The 26,596-nt window shown below is 42.1% G+C and overlaps 2 protein-coding genes across 4 annotated transcripts in view; one reads left to right on the top strand and one right to left on the bottom strand.

The window, feature by feature from the left end:
• On the top strand, positions 1-16,939 carry ANKRD42 (ankyrin repeat domain 42; the record flags this gene model as incomplete). The annotated part of the gene is made up of 12 exons (XM_084225029.1): positions 1-189; positions 1,721-1,828; positions 2,148-2,267; positions 2,860-2,995; positions 5,871-6,071; positions 6,407-6,532; positions 8,200-8,305; positions 8,931-9,106; positions 9,507-9,633; positions 12,222-12,366; positions 13,539-13,658; positions 15,907-16,939. 12 exons carry the CDS (start codon positions 1-3, stop codon positions 15,937-15,939), a joined length of 1,587 nt encoding a protein of 528 aa, XP_084081155.1. The 3' UTR covers positions 15,940-16,939.
• Positions 14,509-26,596, bottom strand: part of CCDC90B (coiled-coil domain containing 90B) — an 18,151-nt gene continuing 6,063 nt past the window's right edge. Inside the window, exons 1-9 of one of the 3 annotated variants that reach the window (XM_084225043.1) lie at positions 24,942-25,073; positions 23,036-23,155; positions 20,358-20,461; positions 18,944-19,045; positions 18,271-18,312; positions 18,120-18,191; positions 17,985-18,038; positions 16,950-17,064; positions 14,509-15,832 (exon numbers count right to left, since the gene is read on the bottom strand). In XM_084225043.1, coding sequence (XP_084081169.1) covers positions 15,777-15,832; positions 16,950-17,064; positions 17,985-18,038; positions 18,120-18,191; positions 18,271-18,312; positions 18,944-19,045; positions 20,358-20,461; positions 23,036-23,155; positions 24,942-25,035 — 759 coding nt within the window. In that variant the 5' untranslated portion in view covers positions 25,036-25,073 and the 3' untranslated portion in view covers positions 14,509-15,776. Of the gene's footprint in view, positions 15,833-16,949; positions 17,065-17,984; positions 18,039-18,119; positions 18,192-18,270; positions 18,313-18,943; positions 19,046-20,357; positions 20,462-23,035; positions 23,156-24,741; positions 24,898-24,941; positions 25,074-26,596 lie in introns of those variants that run through there. The other 2 variants (XM_084225044.1, XM_084225045.1) reach the window with 2 other exon arrangements.

Raw genomic sequence — 26,596 nt, forward strand, 5'->3', positions numbered from 1 at the left:
ATGCCCTTTCATTACTCCTCACTAGTTGTCAAGAAGAAGCAGAATTACACTAGTGTGCATGAAGCAGTGAAAGCTGGGGATGTAGAACAGCTTGCATCGATGATAAAAAGTGGAGACAGTATTAATGAGGTGGATGTAGTTCACAAATTCACACCCTTGCAGTGTGCTGCCCACTCGGGAAGTCTGGAGGTAAAACATTACCTTAGTGTATAGGCATAGCTGGGCTTTTATAATTCCATATTTCCTCCTTTAGGAGAGGCTGAACACACCATTGCTTTGATCAGACTGAGTCAATAATATTTTCCTGTTTTTCTTATTAAATATATTCACCAAGGGCAGGAGTACAGGATTTTGGATTTTATTTTTCTCTTTCTGAAGACCCAGGCAGTTTACCTGATCAACTCTGCCATATTTTATGAAATCACTGGGTTTCTTACTCTGAGCAAAATGTACTTTATGGCCCCCCTTTCAGACTCATAACTTTCTTTTGTCTCTATTGCATTTTCTTTTTCTCTTGAGACACCTAGAAAATCCTGTAGGATGTGTAAAATATTCTGAAGGTGACTGAAACAGGTGAGAAATGACATGAAAATATACTCATTCTGCTTACCAGTGTCCCATGCCTCATTTTCCATAGAAGTAGTCCTAATACATTTTATTTTAATAAATGAAAATGTTGAATAATGGTAGAGAAGTCAGCAAGTGATTGCATCAATATTTTTAACTTCCAGAAGGACTGAACTGCTGCGTTCAGCACAACATTCTCCTTCTTCTTGCAGCCTCCTTGTTCATTGTTCATGGCAGTCTAAACTTGAAGCAGCAAGGCCATTCATGTCCCAAAAGAAAAAATGTGAAGTTCTTGCTAGACTCAAGAATTGCTAAGTGCAGAGCTGCTTCTGGAATCTAGAGATACTGTCAAGAAAATGCTAATGTCAGCCCCAAAACCAGATTGCTTACCTTCCCTTTCTGCCTCTCTTAAGTTCTGCCATTTTTCATTTGACTCTCCTACTTTGCAATCAGTCTGTTAGACTTTATTGAATTATCTGTCATCTGTTTGTCACTAAGCTCCTTGGCAGAAATAGTGGAGGAAGCTGTAAGATGGCCTGAAAGAAGATAATAAATCATAATAATATATAATAAAAAGTTCTAACTGTTCCTCTAGCTGTCTTTGAATAGTTCATAAAGCTTTCCATTGCAAGCAGTGATATCTGCTGGAAAAAGATGAATAAAACAAAACTAGGCCATGGAAGGATGAGAAGAGATATGGGATTACATATGCCTAAGAAGCCTAATAAATTAAATGAGGCTTTAAATTTAGTATGTGATCTTTTTCCTGCCAGCAGTTTAAACTGGAATTCATGTGAGCATGTTTGCATTGTTTTTTCCAATGTGTTTACCTCATGCCATAAGAATAGTCTCACATATTATATTTTAAATCTGGAAGAGTAAAATGATAAAGTCATACTGTAACATTGATGCTAGGATCTGAATTAGTAGGTTATTTGCACATTTTGTAGCCTTGGGTGAAACCTGGAAAGCATAACTTACCCATAACTTCCTAATGCACAAATACCTGTTTAAGGCATGCTCTGGGGTCCCCTGTTTCTGTAAGGAGGTATTCCAGTGCTGTTTTGAAATGTAACTGATGGATAAATTCTAGTTGAAACGAGAGTCACGATGGGAATAGTTAAATAAGAAGCCCTTTGGTTTTGTTGAGCAGTGCCTTCAGTGGCTGCTCTGGCATGGAGCTGACGCCGCGCGTGTGACTGTGAGAGGCTGGACAGCGGCTCACCTGGCGGCCATCCGAGGGCAGGATGCCTGCATGCAGGTACTGCAAATACTCACTCTCAAGCAAAAGTAAGTAGGGCAGACCTTAACACTGGACAAATTCATTATGAAGATCAGCTGAGGGAGCCCCTCAGGGAGCTATGAGTAGCTTATTTGTTGTCTTGACATGTCAAATTAAGTTAGTCATTTTCAAAGCAGAGCACTCATTTGTGCTGTCTGTGCAAACAGATCTGTTTTATGCAATACCAGACCCCTGAGGTCAGCCCAGAGTTATCCTGTTGGTCATCATACAGCATCCTTCTAGGAAATGTTTGCTTTTTCAGCTTGTGAAATGAACGTGTGCTTTGCATTTCTTTCAGGCCCTGTTACTGAACGGAGCGGACGCAGCAGCTCGGGACGAGCGCGGGTGCACGGCCTCGCACCTGGCTGCAGCCCACGGGCACTCGTACACCCTGCAGACCCTGCTGCGCACTGGGGCGGTGAGACTCCTGCCGGCAGTCCTGCTGCACTGCCAGAGCCCGGCAGCTTCTCCCGAGCAAAACTCTCCCTCGCTTAAACCGAGATTTAGGGCTGTGGGGAAATTTATTCCGTGGGTAAATTTCCGGTTTTTTAGATTGTGATATACATTTAGGGACATGATTTAAAAATGTAGAGAGAATCAATAATGTGAGTAAATCACCTTCCACTGAAGATGTCGTTAAATGAGCATTAGGTACTGGGGTGATGGTAATTATTTGCAATTCTAAAAATCTATAGTAAAGGAGACATAAACTTAAAAAAAAGGAAAATTAGTCCAGATGCATATTTAAGGATAACGACCAATGCAGGTCATTATGAGGATAAAAACATGTCTAAAAATGCACCTTTTCTAAGTGTATTAAGTAAAAGCGAGAACCTGTGAAAAGTACCTGTCTTGAAACTGGAACTGCATATAATGCATGAGCTTTGAAAAACGTTATTTGGTTTGATTTAAATAATTTAACACAATGAACAGTGGATTCCCATATATAAAATTTGTCTTGTGTCTTAGGATTCAGAAGTGAATGAATTAACCTGCTACTTTCATTTTAGGATGTAAATGTTTCAGACAGGAATGACTGGAAACCTGTTCATTATGCTGCTTTTCATGGTCGCTTGGGGTGTTTGCAGCTTCTTGTTCGATGGGGAGCATGTATAGATGATGTGGATAACAATGGAAACCTTCCAGGTATATCAGGATAAAGCATATATTTTTAAACCTTTGGTTTACAGTTCTTGTGAAATGTGATGATTGAGCAAATTAATGCACAGCAGCAACATTTGCTATTTGAGTCCATGCAATCCATATAGATAGCCCATTTTTCTAGCAATGGGAGGATTTATAAAATCCAAAGTTACTGTTGGTGATAGTATCCTGTTCACTTCCTGTTGCTGCTAGCAAGGATGAGAGCTCTCAAATGCTGGGATGTGCAACAGGCTGAGCCTGACTGGAAGCAGGTGAGCAGCATCTCCTGTGTGTGTGATGGAGCGCGTGTGCCAGTGGAGGTCACATAGCGATAGGTGGAGGGGGAGGCAGTTTCAGCTGCTATGTGCTACTTTTTGATTTGGTGCCAGTGTGATGAGGTTCTGGTGTGTTTGCGTGCAGGGTTTTTTTTTTTTTTTTATCCCACTGTTTTTTAACTGATTTTGTAAAACAGTTGTTTTCATTTTCCTGTGATTTCTTAATCTTGATTTCTGGAATACTGCTTTTTCTGGATTATCTGTACTTTCTTTTCATAATTATCAGTGTATTCACTTCAGCATAAAAATTTGCCGGTGATTGTTCCTCTCTTTTTGTATTTTCTCCCTAACATACCACTGTCTCAATATCCTCTGTAAGCTCAATGGTATTGTTCCTGTCTTGAATTCTCTTTGCATCCTTTTCATATTAGCATTTTCCTTCTTATGGTTCATCACATTATTTGTTCCAAAGAGCATAAGTTTTTCTCCGTAACTGCTACAGTTATCTTTATAAATCCCTTCTTAAAATCTTTTACTCTCTACCAAGGACTACTTACCTAGGAAACATATAGCCATGCTGTGTTTTGCAAACCTGGGTCTTGTTAAAGGATGTGAGGCTCCTGCATCCCAGCAGGAGATTTGGTGCATTAGCAATAAGGGGTCACAATATTAGGCACCCTGGGGGCAGCATGGAAGGCAGCTTTATTTGCATTTGGGAACACTTCCCTCATAGCAGACTTCAGTGGAGAGAAAGCAGATGCCAGCACAGTTCTACTTAAATGCTCTGTATAAAATGGTTAGTAGAAAACTGCTTTTGTTGTACTTTGACATCTACAGAAGCTTGATCTTCCAACCTTTGATCTGTTTCATTTGATCATGTTATCTTCCAAAGGAAAGAGGATATTTTTGAACAAGGCTAGTAACAGATTCGTAGAAGTACTGTACAAACCAGCTGGTTGTCTGCTTGTGTAACATAAGTGAATTTAAATTATCTTTACACACTTCAGCTTCAAGAGCAGCTGAACTGTGCAACAATTTTTCCTAAGAGAATACTGGAAGAAACTTTTTGAGGTTGCAGTGCCAGGCAATGAAACTTAGAAGCTGGTTGCATCTTTTGTATATGTATGTTACAGCAAGGGGTCTAACTATCTTTGCTAATTTCCTTGCTAATATTTTGGAAGAAAAAAAAATCTGTGGCTCATTCAATGTACAGAATGAGCTCTGCTTATTAACTGAACATTTCAATTTGCTTTCTCTCTGTATTCATTTTTTGGTCATGTCCTTGCTTCTTTTATTGCTCACTAGTCAAACCTATTCTAAATATTTTTCACAGACACAATTTTTTGACTTGTGGCTTTGAGAAGAGTGAATATTGTTAGTCTGATTTTATAAAAGACAAGATGAAACACAGAGAAGTTGGTATGCAAACAGCTTTTAGGTATCTGAAAATGGATTTGTAAGGGTTGAGTCAGTTTTTCACTAGCTGACTTACCTTTAGCATGGTGCCCTTCTTTTCCTTTCTCCCTGAGAACCTAACTCACTGACTAAAATTCAAACAATGGCAAAAACTGCCCTTATTTCAGTGAAGCTGAGATTTTAAACTATCATCTGTACAGAGGTATTGTCATCTTGCTGTAAAACCATTGTCCATAACCTTTTGGAGCAATTATGCTCTGGAAAGCTGTGGATGGTTTGGTTTTCTATAGAGAACTTGTGTGTGCCAAAAATGAATCGACATGGGTTTTTTGGGTCCTGTGTACATTGTTAGTTGATTATGAAGATAGTGAGATCCTTACCTGGAAGATAGTGAGATTCTTACCTTACAAACCAATCCTTTTGCCTCTAGAATGTCAGCCAGCTGTTACAGAGCATTTTCATGGAGGGATAGATCATAATAAGCATTTATTTGGCAAGTTCTTCTCATTAATGGGATTACAGGATATTACTTATGTCAAACGAGTCAGCATGTGTTAGGTATCTCTTACTTTGTTGTAGGCCCAGCACTGTAGTAATATTAAATAAGTAAACCTCTGCATAGCCTAAAGGTCAGGTGAGGAATGTACCTTGAAATATTTTGTCCAGTAAAGCACCTATCACTGTCCTCATTTTATGGGTGAGGTAACCAAGGGTTTGTTGCAACTTTTTTGTGGTGGCACAGTAGAGCCTAAAGCAGAAATGGCATTAGCCCCTAATCAAGGACACTGCTTGCTGTCCCCCTATGAGGAGTATCCCTGGGACGGCAGGGTCAGCAAGATCCGTGTTCCTGGGGAAGTGAGGCCCCAGCAGTGCACTCTCTGAGCTAGGCCTTGGTGCTCTGTTGGAAGTCTGTTTTGTCTGCTGCAGTCAGCTCCACCATGAAATCATCTTTGCAGATCCCATCCTTGGCAGCTTTACCTCCTTTGCCTAGAGTTGAACCTGGGTGGGAGCTGTCCTGGGTGGGAGCTGAATGTCCGCAGTTCAGCTGAGGCTGCTCTTCCCCTTGTGCAGTGTTGGATGGCTCACGTGCTGGTAGATGAGTCAGCTCTAACCAGTGGTGGGAGCATTGCTTTCTCAGTGGGCAGCAGGGCTCAGCTCCAGCACCCTTTGTTTCATTTGTGCTGTAGCACATCTGGCAGCAGTGGAAGGACACTTGCATTGCTTTAAGTTCTTGCTCAGGAAAATGGCCAGTGTTACGCACACTCTGAAAGCCAGGAATGACCACGGAGAGACTCCAAGGGACTTGGCTGAACGGTTCTACAAAGATAATATTCTGCAATATATTGATGGTGTGGAAAAAGAGGAGGAACATCCAGAGACACAGGAAGGTGAGTATGGATCAAGATACACTTAAAAAAGGCATTATGTAATTATGTAATTCTGCAGAAGTACACAAAGGTGTACTTGTTATTTCGGGTCTGTGAAAATAATCTCTTAACTGTATGAGATGCCTGTAGCCATAACTAAGACGTGTTTAGTCAAGTGTCTGGTGAGCACTGCTGGTTACACAGCTGCATTTCAGCTGATTAAGGAGCATTATCTTTGCTACCTCTGAAGTGTCCATACGTAAGTTGCTATGAGAGAGGTGAGCTGTGAGACAAATACCAGCATATTCAGTAGAACTGCTGGCATCTGCTTGGAAACATATGCCTTTCATTTTCAGTTTTAGCTTTCCCAGCTCATGATGCTGCTTTCAATGGGGACTTGTTAGTGGTTAGAAGACTACTGAGAAGTGGAGTAATCAACATTAATGAGCGGGACGATAAGGGATCCACTCTCCTGCACAAAGGTCAGTAAATATCATCTGTGTTTCAGCTTTTACTCTTTGTTGCTGATTCATTTACTTTGTTTTTCAAGTGTCTGCTTATCAGATAAACTTAATGAAAAACAGCATCTCATTTCTTGACGGCTTGGAGAGGCAACCCCCAACCCTGCATTTTGTAATGTATGTGTGCGTGGGTCACTTTAAAAACAATATAACCCAGCTTAAGTCAAGGAAAAAGAGCTTACAATGAAGAGAAATCAGCATCTAAACTGAAAACTAAGTAGTTCTGACATTTATTGACTATTAGTATATCGATATCATGGCAGGTTTGTTGGAATTAATCCTGATTTTCAGTAATGGAGAAAGAACAGATCAAGCACATGAATTCCAGCTTTGAGTGATAAGCAAGACTGTATTTTAAATATAAAAGTTTTTAATTTTCACTTAATTTAATATAACTAAATAGTTTTGATTTTTTTTTAAAAAATCAGGCTTTTAGAAACATCTGTCTGGCTAAGTATAAGAATGATCTGTACGGTGGCCTGGCTTTTATTTACTGAACACATCAGTACTGTGGGGATATATTGTAAAAACCACAACAAAGTAATTTGGTAGGATGCTGTGAAGAAAGGTAAACTTCTGGTTGACACTTTGGCATGTAGTGGACTGCTGGCATTACAGAAAAAATGGTTCTTTGTTTTTGGGGTTTCACAGTATTGTCTGAAAGAAGAAACAAAAGGCAAAAGAAAGAGGGAAGCATTTTTGTAATATGCTTTTAACACATTTCCTACATTTCTTTTTGACTAGATATATACAGAATTTTTAAAAACATAATTAAAGTTATTATTAAAATAACTGATATGTAGTGATTTTAAAATCCCACTTTCTTTTCTTGGAATGATGCTGACCTACAGTTGTTTCATCCCCAGTATTTCCATGCTGATGTTGTAACTTCATTTCCTTAGCTCAGTAAGAAAACAAATATAAAAAATATCCAACGGGGAGTGCTGTCAAGAAATGGATTTATTATTCCTTGAGAAAATCACTGTACAGTTTCATCTATTCTTGCCAAATACCATCTTCTATAGATGAGACATTGTTCCTGGTACCATGTGGTGGGAGGAGTAGCCATGGCACATCATATGAGTAGGGTTGTGTTAGGTTGCTGCTGAGAGGTGCTGCCTTGAGTGTCTGCCCCAAGAAATGCTGTACCTTTAGCTCCAACAGAAAGCCCTGCTTCTTTCTCCAGTGACAGCAGCACACACCTCAGGCTGGGGCAGCCAGCTGAGTCTGACACCTGGGAGCGCAAAGCCAGGGAGAGGTGACAGTGCTTGGCTGCCAAACTATGGCATGCAGGCCTTTCTTACCGGGGCAGCAGTTATTTGTGTGTCTTGTGCTTCATAGATGAGACTGGGCAAGTTTAGTTTAGCTTGTGTTCATCAGGAGCTGCCAGTACATTTCTAGAACTAGAGAGAGTCACCAACCACACTGCATGCTCTGCCCCAAAACTCTCTGTACCCAAGTGATTGTCAGCATCTTGACACAGAGGCTCCTCTTAAAATAGTATCTCCCTTGTGGTGTCTTAGTGAACCAGATCTCTGACTTGCCAAAAAATGGCAAGAGGAGGACATTTTAGGTTTGAAATACTTCAGTTGTATATAATTGACTTGTGTATGCCTTCCTTCCCTTAGCTGCTGAACAGGGGCATATCCATTGCTTACAGTGGCTGGTTGAAATGGGAGCCGACTGTGACATTACAAATGATGCTGGAGAGACTCCAAAGGATGTAGCCAAGAGGTAGCAGCACATATCCTGTAGCTCTGACACTTATTTACTTACTATTTGTGTATCAATATCACGTCAGCTTTGTTGGAATTAATCCTGATTTTCAGTGACGGAGAAAGAACAGACCAAGCCCACGAATTCCAGTTCTCAATGATAAGCAAGGCTGTATTACAGCTATAATATTGTAACTATAAAAGCTATTGTAGCTATAGCTTTTGTAACTATATTCACTTAATTTAATTCTCTTTTTAGTGAGGTCAGACACAAAAGAGGAAAACTGGCTCATTTGCCAGAGGACAGTTTTGAGCCCATATGCTCACAGTTTGCTGTACAAAGTAAATGAGAAGTAGCAGAGGCCAGCTGATTTTTACATTAATAAAAATAATGCAGATTCTGATAAGATTCAATTAAGAAACCCTGTAAAGGAAAGAGATGCCTCTGATGTAGGAGCCATTGCCATAAGATTCCATTGAGGCAGAGCTCATGCCATAAGAATACTACAAAAAGTACATAGATAGTTGAAGTGTGTGTACAGATTTTCCTTTAGTTCTGAAACCCCTCTGATAAATGGGAACATGGGCGTTTTGAGAGTTTCTACCACACGTGTTTTTCCAGATTTTAACTGTTGTCTGTGCAGATTTGGCCATCTGGCAGCTGTGGAACTGTTGAAACCAAAAACTGGAAACAGTAACTCTAGTGATGAAGAACTAGATGCAAACAACATCAAGTTTTTTGAAACACATGGTGTGGAAGGGAGTACAGATAGCAAAGAAGATTTAACCCTGGATGAAGCAGAGAAAAGGAATGCACGTGGTAAGCACTCAATCTCCATCACTCCCTGTTTGCAAAAGTTGTTATCAAGACATAGACCTAACTAGGGCAGTCCCAGCCAACTGCTCTGATCTTTTTGTTATGAGATCATTGACAGGATATCTGTAATGCTGAGCATTGAAACAAATTGTGGAATATTAGAAAGCAAGCAGAACGCAATCAGATCATAATTGTTACACCACTTTAATCCATGTTGGTGCAACAGTGTTGGATTGCTATTTGTTTTTGACATCTGCTTGCTCTGTGGGTGTCAGGTGTACCTCAGTGTTTGCTGAGCAGTGTGATTTCTGCTCTTATGTTTGTGAGACTATTTTCCAGACTGTTGGATTTCAGCATGACTGTCTTCTTGCATTTTACCTACCTGGAGAACTCTGTCTTACAGTAAGGGCCTATCACAAAATTAAAGAACTTCAGAGACTTCTAGAAATTGCCTACAGCAACTACAGACAGCTGGGGGGAGTAACTGAAGAGGAGAAGAAGATGAGAAAAGAAGAAAGGAAAGTTGAGAAGTAAGGTCATTCTGCCCTGCTAATGTTTAACTTTGTGGGCCCCATTTTAAATCCTCCTTTAAAGCTGATTTACACTCACATTTGCATTTGGCCATTCTGTCTTTTCCACTTAACCAACTTCAACCAGGCCAAAAGAAATGAACTGCAGCATTTTGTCTGGCCATTTCTAAACTTCTATCACCAGGATCAGTCCTACAACACAAGTGCTTGATAAGTCCATGATTCTTGTGTGAGATCATCTGTTTAGTCTTCAGGTATTTCTGCAGATGTATGCAATAGGTCTGATAGCTTCTGGCTCTTTGTTTCCTCTGAGGATGCCAAAGACATGTATGCCCTTCAGGAAATCTGAAAATAGGAAATAGTCTTAGTATGGCTTGGATGGAAGTGCATATACAGCAGAGATTATTCAGTGACCTGCTAACATTTCTGTTCATTGGCAACATGTTTCTGTGCTCAAGGAAGGATTAGCTTGTATCCAGATCACAGGAAAAAAACTATCAGCAAACCTGTGAAGCATTGTTCATAAGATCAAATTCTCAATGTCTCTATTAAATCAAATGGTTCTGTTAGGTTGGTCAGGTGATTTGATGGACAGACTGTCTACATTTCAAAGAAAAGTCCATCCAAGATTTAGAGACTTAACAATACTGCAGCCTCCAAAGACCGGCCTGTCTCCGCCTCTGCCTGTCAAAGATTTGGCTACCCTTTGTTCTCAGTCTCTGTAGATAACCACCTCCATCAAGTGTTTGGGCCTACCCAAACCACTGTCTTTATTCGGTCACTGTCTGGAGGGCTTATATGCCATCAAGAAGACAGCAGACTTAGCAATTGATCTGGAGCAGACAAGAGGTGTCACAGATTGCAATTAAGTACTTTGTTTTACAGCCATATCTGAACCAGGAGACTGAGGTCAGGATTTCTTCTGGTTCCAGGTCACTCTTTGATTCAGCTTATGCTGAAAGTCCATCTTGCTTAACTAGATATGTATATAATAGGTAACAGACACCTCTGGCTGAGTTAGTTATCATGAGCTCCTTTTTCAACTTCTTGAAGAGGTGTAGGCACTTCCAGGGCATAATTAGACATGTACTTCAGGATGAGATTGATCACTTCTAGAAGTGTCTCTCCTGGTTTTAGAGGAGGGTGACCAGCTTAGGTGTTGATGCCCATGTTGAAAGGTTGGAGCAATCTGGTTTTAATGATGGAAAAGTCACTGTTGACTTCTGACAGTTAGGAAGGTTCATTTTGGATAGAGCAGCTGCTCAAAAACTAGCAATGTCTATTAGAAAGCTCTGCTGGGACTCTTTAAGGGGTGCTGCTTTTTGTAGCATGTGTGGCTAAACTAGAAAAATTGTGAGGTTCTCGGAAGGGTTTTTCCCACCTGTGAAGGCTAGAAAGCATCCCTAGCCCCAAACTATTCTTTTGAAAAGAAATGGGGCTTCTCAGAATACCTGCCTACCCTTCTCAGGGTACCTATCTGTAGATAAACCCCAAGGTGCTTGTATCATAGGTCAGAAAACCTCATGATTGATAAAATACTTAATGATAACACTATTTTGCTAGATGAAAAGCAGGAGTTGCTGCTTGGGAAGGCCACTGTAGCAGATTTTGAAGATTTCTGCTTTAGTCCAGGTTTTTTGACCGTAAGAGGCATGGTGTGAATGACTTTACAGTGCTTTAACCAGGGTTCATTGCAGGAAATTGTCACCATGGGTGTGCCACACAGTTTGGGAGCTGTGCCTCTTTAACTGGAAGTGTGGAAGAAGTCAGCTGTCCCCTGAGCACAGGCCATTCTTGCAGTGTCAGTAAGGCTGATTGGTAGCTCAAAGGGCCTGAGTCAGGAATTCCTCACTCTGGGAAACAGGGAAACATAGAAACATGGCAGGTCTTGCTGAGAGCTTTCCTCCTGTGCTATTTGCATGGGGCAGATATCTCCCCTTTCCTTTTACTGATCTTCCATCCTTGTAGCTGGGATAGTTCATCCTGATATATGAGAGAGCCAGCTCAACTCCAGAGATTCAGTTTATGTGTGAATTATGTGTCAGCTAAACAGTTCCAGGAATCTCAAATAATTTAGGAGCCCTTGAGGGTGTGACCAGTGAGATCTTGTGCAACTGTGTATCAACCAGTCATGCAAGCTGTCATCTGAGTATTCCTCATTCGTGCCTAAACCAATCAATAGGAAGGGTGTAGAAGCACCAGATGTGAATGAGAAGGCTGCCCCTGACCTTTCCAGAATGCTGCCGGCTTTGTGCTTTTTCTCTGTTTCATAATAACTTCGTTGCTGCTTGGGCACTTCTCCCTCCCCCGCAGCTGGAGCTCGGCCTGGTCACAGGCAGCGCGGCCCGGGCTCGGTGTGCGGGCAGACGGCTCCATCTCGTGGTCCCACCGCGCTGAGCACGGCTGGCAGCCGAGGAAGGAAAGCTGCTGCTCAGCGCTGTCCCCAAGGGTCCGCAGCCTGAGCACAGCTGGCGTGAGGCGTGCTGCGCTGCTTTCTGCGTGACTGACCTGTTCCCTGGCAAAGGCGCTGCGCCACGATGAGCGGCCAGGGCAGGTCTGGATGTACTTCATGCTTTGCTTTTTGGCAGGGCTGTGAGGGAGCTGGAGGCCCAGCTGGAGTATGAGCGAGTCAGGCGGGAGAAGCTGGAGAGCCAGCTGGATGATTACCGTGCTGAGATAAACCAGCTCCGAGAGGGCCGGGGGAAAACCTGCACCGCCTCTGCTGCCTCCGTGGTGAGTGCCACACCAGCTCTCCGGGCATGGCACAGAGGCCCCTGCCTGTGGGTTCTATTGTTTGTTCCCTCTAGTAGAGTGTCTAGGGAAAATGTGCTCCAGCTTTCAGCTCGGGATGCTGAAGTGAGCAGAAGCCCTCGTCTGGCCTTGACAGTGTCTCTGCTGTGAAAGTTTCTTTCTGTACCCTGGCAGAGAAGCACTGCTATTCTTCATCTTAATGTTCACCTAAGGAGGGGGCTGATCCGAGCACTTCCATACTGCATATCCTGTGACTGTTAGTTCCCATTGGCTGAGACCTGGTGCTTGAGACTTGAATGGTGCTTCAGGAGAGGTGTTGTCACCACCTAAAGGGCTGCCCAGCCTGCACGGCTGTAGAGATTGCTACCATGGGTCCCCAGAGGGGGACAAATTCAGTAACAGGGACTTGATTCCATGTCACAGTGTCTGGAGTCAGTCAGGCATACTAAATGAGAGCCCAAGATCTCATAGAAAATTCATGGAGAGAATTCAGTCTGTTTGGGAAAGGAACAGTACGTGCAGCACTACAAGTTCTCAGACAGAGGTTCTATTTTGAGTTAAAAATTAAGCTCTTTTTATATGATAGAGACATAAGAGGAAAGAGGACACCAACATTGCAAACAGCCAGTAGGTGATGATGATTCTGATTTCTTACTTTTCACCTATACAATAGATGACAATAGATGATGGCGCTTCTATTCTTTCAGAGCATTTTTTATTTCCCAGACTGTTTTTCACCTTTTAAATCAATTGCCTCTGCAGGCCTTTGTTTTTGTGCTTCTTGGTGGAATCAGGCTCTGAATGCTAGGTGCCACAGCTGTATTTCAGAGAGGCCAGCTGCACTTTTTCAAGGATGTTTCTGCTTCTCAGCCTTGTGATTGCCAGGCTGGCAAACATTTTCTCTGCCAGTATTTTTCATTAGGCACTTGTGGTTTTTTGGTAATTTTCCCCTTCTAACCAAGCAGCCTTTCTGTCTGAGTGACCGCTACAGCCAAGAGAGCTTCTCACACTGCTGTGCTGCCATCCCATGCCCCAGGACTGTGCTCTGCCCTCAGCTTCAATCTGAACACAGCGTCCTGTGGTTACTCCCAGATGTAGATTTTCACATCCTTTCAGTGGTTCCTGTTTAATGGCTGCAGCATTCTTTGTTTCAGGAAGCTGAGACAACGGCCAAGTCTTGCAAAGATGAAAATAAAGAAGCAGTCAGCCTGCAGCCGAGGAGGAGTGCAACTACACTGAAGAATGAACCTCAAAGGAGGGGCAGCAGACTGGAGGTACCAAAGCAATATTCCAGATAATGCAGTGTTTGCACAGCCCAGCTCTACAGACGAGCTGTGGGTCTCTACCTTTCACTGAACTGTTTTTAGTTCTCTAGTTCTCTGGCCTAACAAACAGGAAAGTCACAGGCCCTCATAATTCTGAGGAAAGTATCTCCATTCACTGCTCCATTTTGTACTGCCACCTTAGGATGGAAAAAGTGCACATTACTGCCTAGCATATTTAGTGTGGAAGCTGAATAGTGGATGGGAGCACTACTTCTCAGCTGCAGAGAGGTACCAGGCTCCTTGATTTCCATCTTTAGCAATTCCTAAAGAAGGCAGGAAACGACTCCTTTGTGAGGTTCCAGCTGACCTGCAGCAGTTGGTCTCTGAGTCTAACTCAGGGCTGAAGGGTTTAATAAGTTATGGGGTAGCTTGTGGTAGGGAAATGGCAACCCTGACCTCTCCTCCATACCTAAAAACCATTGACTACACATATAAAAGCTTTTCTGTCAGTTGTGTGCTACTGTGAAATTATTTTCCCTCTGGAACCCTTATTTTGAGACTCAGAAGATAATTATTTTAGTGTGTCAGTCCTGACCCATCCTCTCCTTAGTACCAAAGAAAACTTCATCTCTGAGAATTTCAAGGATACTGAAAAATAAAAATCCATGTTTTTATGTGCACCATGAAGGAGAGGCATGCTGACTTAACAGCCTTGTATCAAGAGCCTGGTTCAGGGCATGTGAAATGATGGTGGTGACAAACTGCACCAGATGAGCTATTTCCTGCATCACCATTGGTGCTAAACTTTCATGCAGAAATTCTCCGACAGCCAGACAGCAAATATAAGAAATTAATTTTATTTTCTTGAATGAAGATGATAAATAATTTAATGCAGAGAATATAGGAATTGGCAGAATAACAGCAGGTTCAACTGTAAACAGAATAAAACAGCAATAAAAAAAATTGCCAGTACTCAGTACTACAATAGTCCTTAGCCCATAAAAGGCCTATTCTTACTTCAAAGTTAATCCAGAAAGACTTAAAAAATTATTATTATACTTAAAGAATCAAACCAAGCATATGCATTTGTACTCAACAAGATGGAACTGCTTCACTTTTGGAAGGCATCCACTTGTGTTGTAACTCTGCAACAGGAGCTGTCAAGTCCTTGCAGAAGGCAGAGTGGTGATGAGGGTCAGTGTGTCCCATGGTATTACAAACGCCTGGAGGAGAGGGGAGTAGGATCACCACCATCACCACCCCGGCACCACTGAGATTCTGAGTATTTCCATATTAAAAACCAGATACTATGTCCAGAAAACATGTGCAGGTTTCTTGGAAATACTCTGCACTACTTGAGGGGGGAAGTTTAGAGCACTTATCTGCCCCAGGGTTGAACACAGCTGCTGTGAGTAGAGGCATTTCCCCTTGCAAAGACAGAGAAGTTTTCCCATTCTTTGGACCTCTGGGCTTACAGAAATTGCAGGAGATACTAACAAAAAATCTATAGAGACATTTTATACATGAGATTTTGAATTAATGTAAATCAGTTTTCAAGGAGAAAAAAAAAAAGGTTCTTTAGTAAAGGACCTGGAGTGTGTTTTTACATACGTAGATTAAAAAAACAAAGGGACAAGCTTCAATTCATCAAAAAAGTGAGGAACAGACTGGAGGGAAAATCCTGAACCTATGATCAAGAATAATTTACTTGGATCAGATTAGGTGGTTTGAAGTCTGGTATTAGCATCCCCATACTGGGAATTCTAATTTGGGAATTGTAGTCCCATTTCTAGAGTATATAAAATGTTTAATATTTCCATTTTGAAAGGAGCTGAGAGTGAGAATTTTCCAGAAAGGAAAAAAGCTTCCTAATATCTTTTAGAATTGAATTTTCTGGTATAGTATAAGAAATACTTTGAAATAAATACAGTATTAAATAGGAGGCAATGAAATATTAATATCTAGCAACTTCCCCCCAGTTATTTTGATCTTTAGTGTTATACATTCAGAAAACATATTTATTATACAGTTAGAATATCAAAACCAAAAGGTGCCGAGGTTATTGTTGAAGTGGTGTTGCCGGGTGGCCTTTTCTGTCTGTATGTAGTGCAGTCATTCCATGCAGATCTATTTCCAGAACCTGTAAAACCCCAGTGCTATTGCTAAGCAAGTGAACACCGAAGCTGTTAAAAAAAAAAAACAAAACACAAAGAAAGGAGATAAATAGCTGAATGCTGTTGTTCCACTTTATCCATAGAAGAAATTGGCTGCAAACAAATGGAAGTATTAACAACTCTAGAGCAGAGCCTCCTAAACCTCCCAGATTGCTGCAGGTGTGACAGAACAATTCCAGAAGCCAATGGCTGGTCTCAGAAGCTATACCCTGTGCAGCAGCAGTGCTGAGATGGGAGGCCCAATGCAGCAGCCTAAGGAGCCACGTTTCCAGGGACACATCCCAACAACTACGCTGGATACCTCAGAGCGCTACAGTGCAGTCACCAGCTACTGGAAACTGCACTAAAGGAGAGCTGGCTGCACGTGGGCTCACGTTAGACATCCCAGATTTCCCATGGAACCAAAATGACAATGAATTTGAAAATGAGCTGTTAAACATGGCAGCGCTCCTGAAACCTGATGAGTTGTCTTTTGGATTTGTTACGCTGCTGTTTCAATAAGTGTTAGAATAAAGCTAATTACATTTGCCTTTGAACTTATTCTCACTTCCAAATATAATGCATTACTCTCTTTTTATCCAGCTCCAACACAATAAAAACTTCACTGGTTATGTACATATTAGAGAAGACTAAGCTCAGATTATGTTTTTGAACAAGGAGGAATTTGTTCTGCTTGGCAGGGGAAAAGTTCAAGTTCTGCCACACAGAAAGTGCGTGTATCTGTGAAGACTCAGTGGGAGGCAGAACTGGTCACTCTCAGATCAGTCCTGAATGACAGCAAACCTTCAGCCAAACTTCTGTAGCAACTCAATCACATCAATGGCTACTGCAGCAAGCAGAGGTACTGTCAAACTGGGTAAGGTATTTAGGCTTTAAATTTTTTTTTAACCATGTCTGTATTTGTCCTAATCCCAGTTCTGGGCATAATCCTAGTCCCACTGTGGCATGCTCCCAGCTCTTCTGTCTTCTCTGTCACATTTCTTCTAGCTGGAGGGGAAAAGAGATCTCCTCCACCCAATCCCAGTTGTCTGCTGCTACAGCTGACCTCATTTAGCATTTACTCCTAAACAGAATTTTATACAGCCACAACCCAGTACCAGTACTCACCTCCTTGCCTGTCACATACCTGCCAAATAGCGAATGGTATCAAGTTTATTCGATTCCATGAGTGTTTTTAAGGAAGCTATTTCCGTGTCAATTTTATTACTGATTTCTGAGATAACACTGTTGGTATTTGCGTCCTGAAATATTAAAAGACAGCATATATTTGACAATGATCTCTAGCCCCTTCAGCTTTCCAAAGCTGAACTAAAATACCAGAAACAAGAAAATTTCCAACCTATCACTGCTAGGAGACATTAAAAGACAGAGAAACTTGCTTCATACAATCTGGAAAGATTGCTGAAGGGATAGAGATGGTAAAAGAGAAAACTTCAACAATCATAGAATCACAGACTGGCTTGGGTTGGAAGGGACCTTAAAGAGCATCTTGTTCCAACCCCCCTGCCATGGGCAGTAGCACCTTCCATTAGACCAGGTTGCTCAGAGCCCCTTCCAGTCTGGCCTTGAACACTGCCATGAATGGGGAGTCCACAACCTCTCTGAGCAACCTGTGCCACTGTCTCGCCACCCTCGTGACAGACTTTTGTCTCTGATGTGCCAGTGCCTCCTGAAGGAGATATTCTACAGCACACAGAACAGTATTCCTGCATTTCTGAAAAACAAAGGTTTAAGCATTCACAAGGCATATCACAAAAATGGAAGATATGCTCAAGATGGGACATGGTCCCTCTTCAGCCCCTCAGACTATGGCATCCTCTAGCAGCTTTGGGACTTCCAGCCTTGAATTGCTTGGCTGTAGGCACCTGCATCACCCCTGTGATACAGCTCATCAGTTAACACTAGGAAAAAGGAAGCATGATAGCTCACATCCCAGCAGTGCCAGCTTGCGACAGTACTTGGGAAGTGAGGGACAAAGCTGGAATGCCTCCCTCTGCTGATTGGAGTTTAGCGTGAATCCCACAGGAAAGAAACACCTGCAACAGCCCTGAGTGACAGAGCCTGTGCTTTACCATACCCACAAACGTATTAGCTTTCACCAAAGTTTGGGGTTTACAGAACATGCAATGCATAACTATATCCTACTTTGTTCAATACTTACTTTTTTATGAAACTCTGTTGTTGCTTCCATCAGTTTCCTCTCCTGATCTGTAAACTGTGGATAAAAGACAAATTATAGCTATAGCAACAGAAACACAACACAAAGCTAATAAGGGTATCTCACAGACCAACTCACCATATCTGTCACCCTGCTCCTCTCCAGGTTTATGTCTAGCTTGCTGTCAGCTCGGATTTTGCTGGTTTCAGTCTTTAAAACAAATTAAGATTATGAAAATAGCTACTTATTCTTTCTAATGGGAGTGTGTAGGTACTTGCTGTTTACTTACCATTAGCTGCTGTTTAACTTGATCTAATTCAATTTTCATTTTCTAAAGGCAGAGGAGAAAAAAAAAAGAGATTTTTACAAATTCAGGAGACTTAACCAAACGAATCAGTGACGTGTTATCACTGCATCCATGCAATATTCTTTCCCCATTTTTCCTCCCAATGGGGCAGTTTGTTCTTGATTAAATATCCTAACTAATGTATTTGGATGTACAGGCATATATAATTTGCTGGGAATTTTGTTCAAAATAAAGGATTTATTTTGTAACAATGATGATCTTATTATTCTGAGTCTAAAGACAACAGAGAAATACCAAAATACCATGAAGTAAAAGCAAAATGTGTCTCAATCACCAAATTACTTAAATTGTTGCAAAGGAATGGCTGACTCCTCTACCTGCACTATATGGTTAACGGCCAGAAACTAGCAGTTACCCTTAAATAAAATTACAGAAGCTGAAAAAAACGGACACACCTTAGAATCCTTTACAGAAGACCTGAGCAAGTCATAGCAAGTGAAATATATTTTTATGTGGTATCTGAAGTTGTAACATACAGACTCTTCAATTCCGATGAAAGCATCCAGAATTACTTTTACATGTTGTTCCACAAAACATCAGATAAAACACAACAAATACTGAAATTAAAATGCTTAATGAAAATATATATTAGTACCTCATTCTCTGCTCTCAAGTTTGCAAATTCACTTTTCTCCAGGATGACCATATCTTTCCGAATGGAGTCCAAATGTGCCATTATCTGCTGTAAAGTTATTTCCTTTGAAAAATAAAACATGCCATTGATTAAGGTGCACTCTTTCTCACAAGTAAAGAAAAAATGTTTAGGTCTGAAACGATGAAATTAGCTACTGCAAAGCCCAAAAGTGGGGAGTCTCTCTAACAAGAATGTGACAGAAACAGACAATTTACTACCAGCAATTTGTTTGAAAGACTCAAGAGTTTTGTGCTTTTTCTGATGCTTTAATTCACCAAGTCTGAACTTAAGCAAAAAGGCCAGAGGTGTTAGTCCAAGCAGCGATGAAATGAAATAGACCTGAAACTACAGGTCACTCCTGCAGTCTCTTCCACTTTCAATGAACATTCAGTAGCCTCAGAAGCATTAATTGTTGATCGGAACACAGCTCTTACTAAGCACTTCCATTTCTTGCCTACAAACTCATTGAAAGCCAAAGACTTAATGAGTATCATACTGCCAGCTTCAAAGTCTGATGGACAGAAGTGAAACACTGCTAAAAAGCACTGAGAAAAGCCTTCCTGGACTTGAACTAACAAGTTCAGAATTCAACCACTACATATAAACACAGGAAAAAAACCCAAACCAGAAAATAAAGGAAGAAACTCAGAATTTTAAAATGCTGAAAGCAATACTCCTTTATCCAGCATATGGAAGTTACCCTACTATTTAGCATGGAAAAAGACACATTGCTGTGGGATTCTCTGATGCACAGTGGTGGTTTTGATCATTGCTCCAGAAGGCTCTGCAAGCTGAAATTATGTGCTATTCTTCTTCAATTACTTAATGTAATTAAGCATTCATTGCTATTTTATTTGAACTGCTGAGCCTTTCTTCTAACAGATCTTTATCTTACTGGCATTTACTTGTAATAAAAACTAGCTTTTTTTCCCTTCTAAATCTCAGATGAAAACAAGAACTTCTGTCTCTGTGACTTTCTTTCATCAAAATGAAAACCTTTCATTTTGGAAATCCTATTACAGACAAAGCATCCTAAACAGAATTTGCATGGAATTGCATTAGGCAGAAACATTGGTTTTTATAGTGTAGTCAATATTGATAATGAATATTTTAAGACAGTATGAGGCATATTATCTCCTCAGTGTAAATGCAACCAAAGTTTTCCCAGGAATTGTAAATCTTCATTGTGTTCAATTAAGTAGTCAGACTGCAGTGGAAGCTGGTCAGGGCCTATAACCATCTGTTAAAATCCCAAGTGAAACTTAGGAAAATCTGGCACAGTGAGGTGTTTATGGTACTAGAGAGAGCTGCTCACTTGTTTTTTAAAGATGCACACATGAGCTTTTATAGCTACACAGCACAGATGAGTTTTTACCTGCTGGGCCTGTGTAACCATGTCCTTGTAGACGGTGTCTAAGCTGACATTGGACAGGGTTATCAATGCTGATACGATGGTCTGTGCCTGCTCCTTCCCAAAGCCTAGGGGACAATTGAAGGATGACAAGTTAAGGTGGTATTAAACATCTGGATAAGGAGCAAGAGACTCTCAAGTGTCAGACCTAACCACAGTGGCACATGGGAATTCACACAATGACTGGGAACTGACAGCCAGGAGCCAGGCACTGTGACTTCAGCTAGAAAAAACAATGCTGCAAAAATCTGAAGCACAGCACCTTTTAATATACTGAAAGTCTAGACATGCAGCTGAAAGAAAGACCAAAGTTCTTCATACAAGATCCAGCCATTCATGCATTATAAAAATAATTTAGCAAAACTTTACTTCATAATTAACTTTCACAAATTCTGTTAAAACCAAACTTACCTTGAGCTACAAAGCATGCACTCTATAGAATAATAACAAGTAATTCTGCATATATTGGAACTGTCCTGCAGAAATAGGAACATATGCAAAACTGATTTTTAAACTGCTGCATCCATTGCCTGCAGAATGAACTCAAACTGGGATTTTTGCTTTCTGATGATAAAAGTACACTTTGTCTGTAGCTTGGTGTAAATTTGAAGTGTTACAGATGATGTGTGATGAATAATAGGGAAGAAAAATTGCTCTCGTTTTAGTTGGATCTGGTCAAATGCTGACAGCTTTTGCCCTAGAGATTTATTTCCAGCAATCTGACTGATATGTTGTGTTTCAACTACCCAATTTTATAAAGTGGGCTAAATTAACACTGAAGAATGCTTTCAAGGCACATTATTTAGAGGACTATGCCACCACACCCTTCTAAAATAGTGGTATTGTTGAGGTGCACCACTGGTTCACAGGCCTAAAAAAGCTACACATGCTTTATGACAGCTTCCTTCCACTACAAAGTGTGATAGTATTGCTTCAGTTTCTCAGAATTTTCAGAGTTACTTAAGCTCTTGCCAATCCCTTATGTTACTCTTCCTCCACAGCAAGAAATGACTTGTTTTTTGAAAGTTTGTTTAGAAAATGAGGAAAAATTTATATAAGCAAGAGATTGAAGCCTGAAAACTGCCTAAAGCTTGGGAAAAACTAAAATGGCTCTCTTACTTTTGTGGTTTTACCTATACAGACCTGTCACTGTGGTAGAAGTATTTCTAGAAGTTACAGAACAAATTAAACTGAATAACAACTGGCACCAGACAAACTTCACCCCGCAAGTTCTGAAGGAACTTGAAGAAGACATAGCTGAAACAGTTTCTGGGACAAGTCACATTTCACAGCCTACTGTCCTTTCCCATGGACTGGAAAATAACAGTGCCAGTTTTAAAAAACAGTTCTAGAGAGATGCAGGGAAGTACAGGCTGCCAAGTCTGACAAGCATGAAAAAAAAACCCCTATAGTTAGCAGACTACTGTAAGGCTTTTAATTACTAACACATATTATTATTGGACCCAAATAGTGAAAACAATCCTAACCTCTGACTACAAAATTCCTACTCTCACTTGGGATTTTAAAAGATAGTTGCTAGTCTGATGAAGACATCAGCTCAGCAGGGATGAATAAAGCACATGAAACCCTTTGAATTACTAGGAAAAGGAACAGAGAACACAGCAGACACAACATTACTTTACTATGCAAATCCATAGGACATTCAGTTGTCAAGTAACGCCAGCACTGTTCCCTGAAAACATGAAATGGAATGGAATGTGAAGAAGCAGAAAATATTAACAGAAGGGCATTGTGAATAATCAAAAATATGGAAAATCTACTGCTTCAGGAAAAATGCAAGAAGTTGGGATTCTTCTCTTTGGAAAATGATGAGGCAATATGACAGAAGTTTGCATAATCATGAGTGACATGAGAGATTAAACGTTCACTCCTTCCCACAGAAGAGCTGAGTGGGCATCAAATTCACCTCACAGAAGCCAGATTCTGCATAAACAGATCATGCAGATGTCTGAAGTTCCATGAGGAAGGATGTTCTGGATAGTAATCAGTTTATAGTGGCTCAGGGACCGCATAAACTTGTGAAAAGATTTCCATTGAAGGTTACTAAAACTCTCAACTCACTTAAAATACCTCCAGGGTGACAAACTGGAAACTTGGAAAGTGCAAGGGATGTGTGACATACATCTGCCCTGTTGAAACACTTCTCTGCCTGGAGTGTTATGCGAGGGCTGGATGGACCCTTTATCTGACTTCAGCCAGTCTCACTCACAACAGAAGAGTGGGCATTGAGAATGTATCACAGCACCATGCTGCTGAAAATATTTCTCATTAGGAAAACCCCTTTCAATTATTCCTAGCAGGCTAGTAGAAGGAATTTCTTGAAAAGCTTAATTTTTGTTATAGAAGTCTTTAAGTGTTACTTTACATTTGTTACCTATGTTGTGTTCCTCAGCTGGAAGACACCACATAAACCTGCCCACAGCTACAAATGAGGCAAATCTAATGTCCCAGTTGCTTGTGTGGCACACCATCAGATGCCTCTCCTTCACCAACCTGCTCAAAAGGCTGCCAAACATTTTACACCACTGGGTACTGGCACTCTGGGGAAACTGACAGCACTCAAAGTTACACTACTTAATGTTCAAAGTTTTCCTTTGAATTATTTATCTGATATCACTTACCATGGGCTTCCAGATCCTGCACTAATGCATGGGTATCAAAAGTCACCTTCCTCTGCTCCAGGGGAGTGATATCAACTCTTCTGACTTCATAAGACTGCCTAACAAATGTGGCAGCAAAACCTGGAAATAACCAAACAACCCTTAATCTTACCTTGGTTTATCATGCAATACACTTATTTTAATTCCTTTCATCACAGAAAAGCTGCATGGATGTTGCAACAAAAAGCTGGGTTACAGCACACACCAGAAACCATCGACCCTTTTCCACAGGGAATTTACACTAAACAGGACTTACAGATCTATCTGAAGTGTGTTCATGTAGCTGTGCAACAGACAAGCATCCTGATACAGCACAAATAACCCCCACAGCCAACCGCTTTATAATATTTGGGAAACATCACTTAAATAATTTTCATACTTGTAAAACACTGAATGACTTTATGCAGTTAAGCATTCACTGGTGTTTTATTTAAATCACTGAGCCTTAATTCCAACGGCTTTTTATTTTACCACAGAATCACAGAATGGTTTGGGTTGGAAGGGACCTTAAAGACCAACTAATTCCAACCCCCCTGCCATGGCGGGGACACCTTCCACCAGACCAAGTCGGTCAAAGCCCAACCTGACCTTGAACAGTTCCAGGTACGGGGCATCCACAGCTTCTCTGGGCAGCCCGTGCCAGTGCCTCACCACCCTCACAGTAAAGAATTTCTTCCTTATATCTAACCCAAATATCTCATTTTCAGTGGCTTGTGTGAACATAAAGCTACAATTAAAAAAAAAAAAAACAACAAGTCTAATTTCAATGATGAATGAACTTCTTGGTTCACCAGGAAAGTAACTGGGCAGTAAAGGGATATGATATTTGTATCTAATACCTCAGAGATTATACCTAATCTCTAAAGAGGTATTAGTTAAGCTCAGGAATTAGTTAAAGATCCACTCTATTTAAGACGTGCCCTCTCACAAGCAGGTTTCACTGCTTCTCCTACTTTTATTTCAAGCATATGTTTCTCTTCACCTTATGCTTGTCTGGCTTCACATATTACAGATTCTGCTCTGATTATTTGTTATCTAAGCAGCCCTGTTACTTCTTAATCTGTTTATTTGAAACTATATGCACTACTGGCTCTCTGCCTTAACCAAATTCTGTGTCTTATCCAGCTCTTTACTCAAAAGCTTTATAACATTTAAACAACAGGGAATTTATAATTTTGTGCTGCTACTAGATAAATCAAGTAATGTGCTATCTTACAAATACTATAAAGATCTGACTATAAACCAGCCACAGCACTATATTATTAATGACCAAATTAGAGTTAAGATGCACCAAGTGCTACATACAAATAATGAAAACCGACTGAAAAACATCGTTTTAATGGAGCTGTCCCAGCTTTTAAACGCACATCTCTTGTCTTCTAAATGCATAGATGGATTTTTTAATTGGGTTGAATAGTTACATTGCACAGACAGTTTCAAGAAAGCTAATATTACACTTCTGATTGCTCGTCACGCTGCTCTTGGCCCCTCTCCTCCTGCAGTCTCGACTGGATGCTCGTCTCCTAGCCCGGAGCTGCGAAAACCACTGCACAGACCCGTACCCGAGACACCTCCGGGTGACGCCCTTCCGCACCCCCGGTAACTCCTCCCGTCCCGAACACCACTGGACAGCCCTGTACTCGGCTGCTCCCGCCCGCGGAACTCACCCCTTGTTCCAGCCCCGAGGGAAGGCGCTCAGCGCTCCCTCACACTGCGCCTCAGGGACGGGCCCCGCGGCCGCTCCCACACCGAGTCCGGCCAGCGCCCTGTGCAGCCCCAGCGCCGCTCACAGACACGGCCGGGCTCACCCGACACCGGCAGCCACCCACCCCGAGGGGCCGCAGCACGGCGCTGCGACGCCTCTCACCTCTGCGAGGAGCCGGGGGCAGCCGGGCCGGCATCGGGAGCGGGAGCGGCGCGGCCAAGGCGCGGATGGCACCGCTGCTCCCGACGCCCCTCATGGCGCCCCAGCCCTCCGCTTCTGCCCGCTCACAGCCGCTTCCGGTTGGCCCCGCGGGGCATGCTGGGCATTGTAGTCCGCGGCCGCGCGGCAGGGCTCGGCCGGAGGCGGCGGCGCAGCGCCCCCGTGCGGATGGGAGGAGCGCAGCGCTCTGGCCGCCATGTCCGTCCCTGTCCGTCCTCAGCCGGTGCCGCCCCGCGGGGGCCGCTCCGCTCTGTGACGCCAGGGAAACGAGCTTGAAGATCATCCAGTTCCAAACCTCTGCCGTGGGCAGAGACACCTTCCACTGGACCAATTTGCTCAAAGCCCTATCCCTGGCCTTGAACACTTCCAGGTACGGGGCATCCACAGCTTCTCTGGGCAGCATGTGCCAGTGCCTCACCACCCTCACATTAAAGAATTTCTTCCTTATATCTAATCCAAATCTCAGTGGTTTGTGTGAACATAAAACTACTTTTTTTTTTTTTAGAAATACATACAAGTCTAATTTTCATGATGAATGAATTTCTTGGTTCACCAGGAAAGTAATTGGGCAGTATAGGGATATGATGTTTGCATCTTAATACCTCAGAGATACCGCCTTTTCTGGGCAACCTGTGCCAATGACTGGCCCCCCTCACGATAAAGAATTTCTTCTTAATATCTAATCTAAACCTGTCCTCTTTTAGTTTAAAACCCTTGCCCTGTGTCCTGTCACTGTTGGCTCGTTTAAAAAGTCTCTGTCTTTTTACAAGCCCCCTCAAGGTGCTGGAAGGCTGCAGTGAGGTTTCCCTTTAAGCCTCTTCCTACCTGAACGTGCCCAACTCTCTCAGCCTTTGTAGGAGAGGTGCTCCAGCCCTTTGATCATCATCTTTGTGGCCTCCCCTGGACTTGCTCCAACACCTCCACATCCTTCTTCTTGTGCTGAGGTCCCGAGACTGGACAGAGCAGTCCAGGCTGGGGCTCACAAGAGCAGAGCAGAATGGCAGAACCCCTTCCCTCGCCCTGCTGCCCACGCTGCCTTTGCTGTAGCTCAGGACACAATCGGCTTCCTGGGCTGTGAGCACACCCTGCCTGGTTGTGTTCAGCTTTTTATACATGAGAGCCCCCAAGTCATTCTCCTCAGAGCTCCTCTCGGTAGGTTCCTCTTCCAGTCTGTGCTCATACATGGGATTGCCCCAGCAGATGCAGCCCCCTGCACTTGTTGAACTTCATGAGGTTCTCATGGGCCCACTTATCAACAGCTCCTGTGTTGCTGAGATACAGACATTAGAAACAAACCCCAACTATAGCAACAAAGAGCTGTCACTAAGGGAGAAGAGCCGCAGATCGGCGCCTTCTCTGCAGGGATGTTTTTGTTAAACGCTAACAGTGTCACACACAGGCTAAGGATGGCAAATGCTCCTTGAGCAGCACTCAGTTCTTTCCATCCACAAAAGCTTCCCTGGCGGCGCAGAAAGGCTGAGTGCCCCAGGGTGCTGATTTTCTACTTCAGACAAACAGCGAGATGGCAAACTGGGTGTTTGGAAGCTGTGATTTCTGTCAGCCAGAACCAGCAGCTGAACTCGGTGGGTTTCAGCAGA

This window comes from Fringilla coelebs (assembly GCF_963513975.1).
Source record: "Fringilla coelebs genome assembly, chromosome: 2".
Classification (NCBI taxonomy): domain Eukaryota; kingdom Metazoa; phylum Chordata; class Aves; order Passeriformes; family Fringillidae; genus Fringilla; species Fringilla coelebs.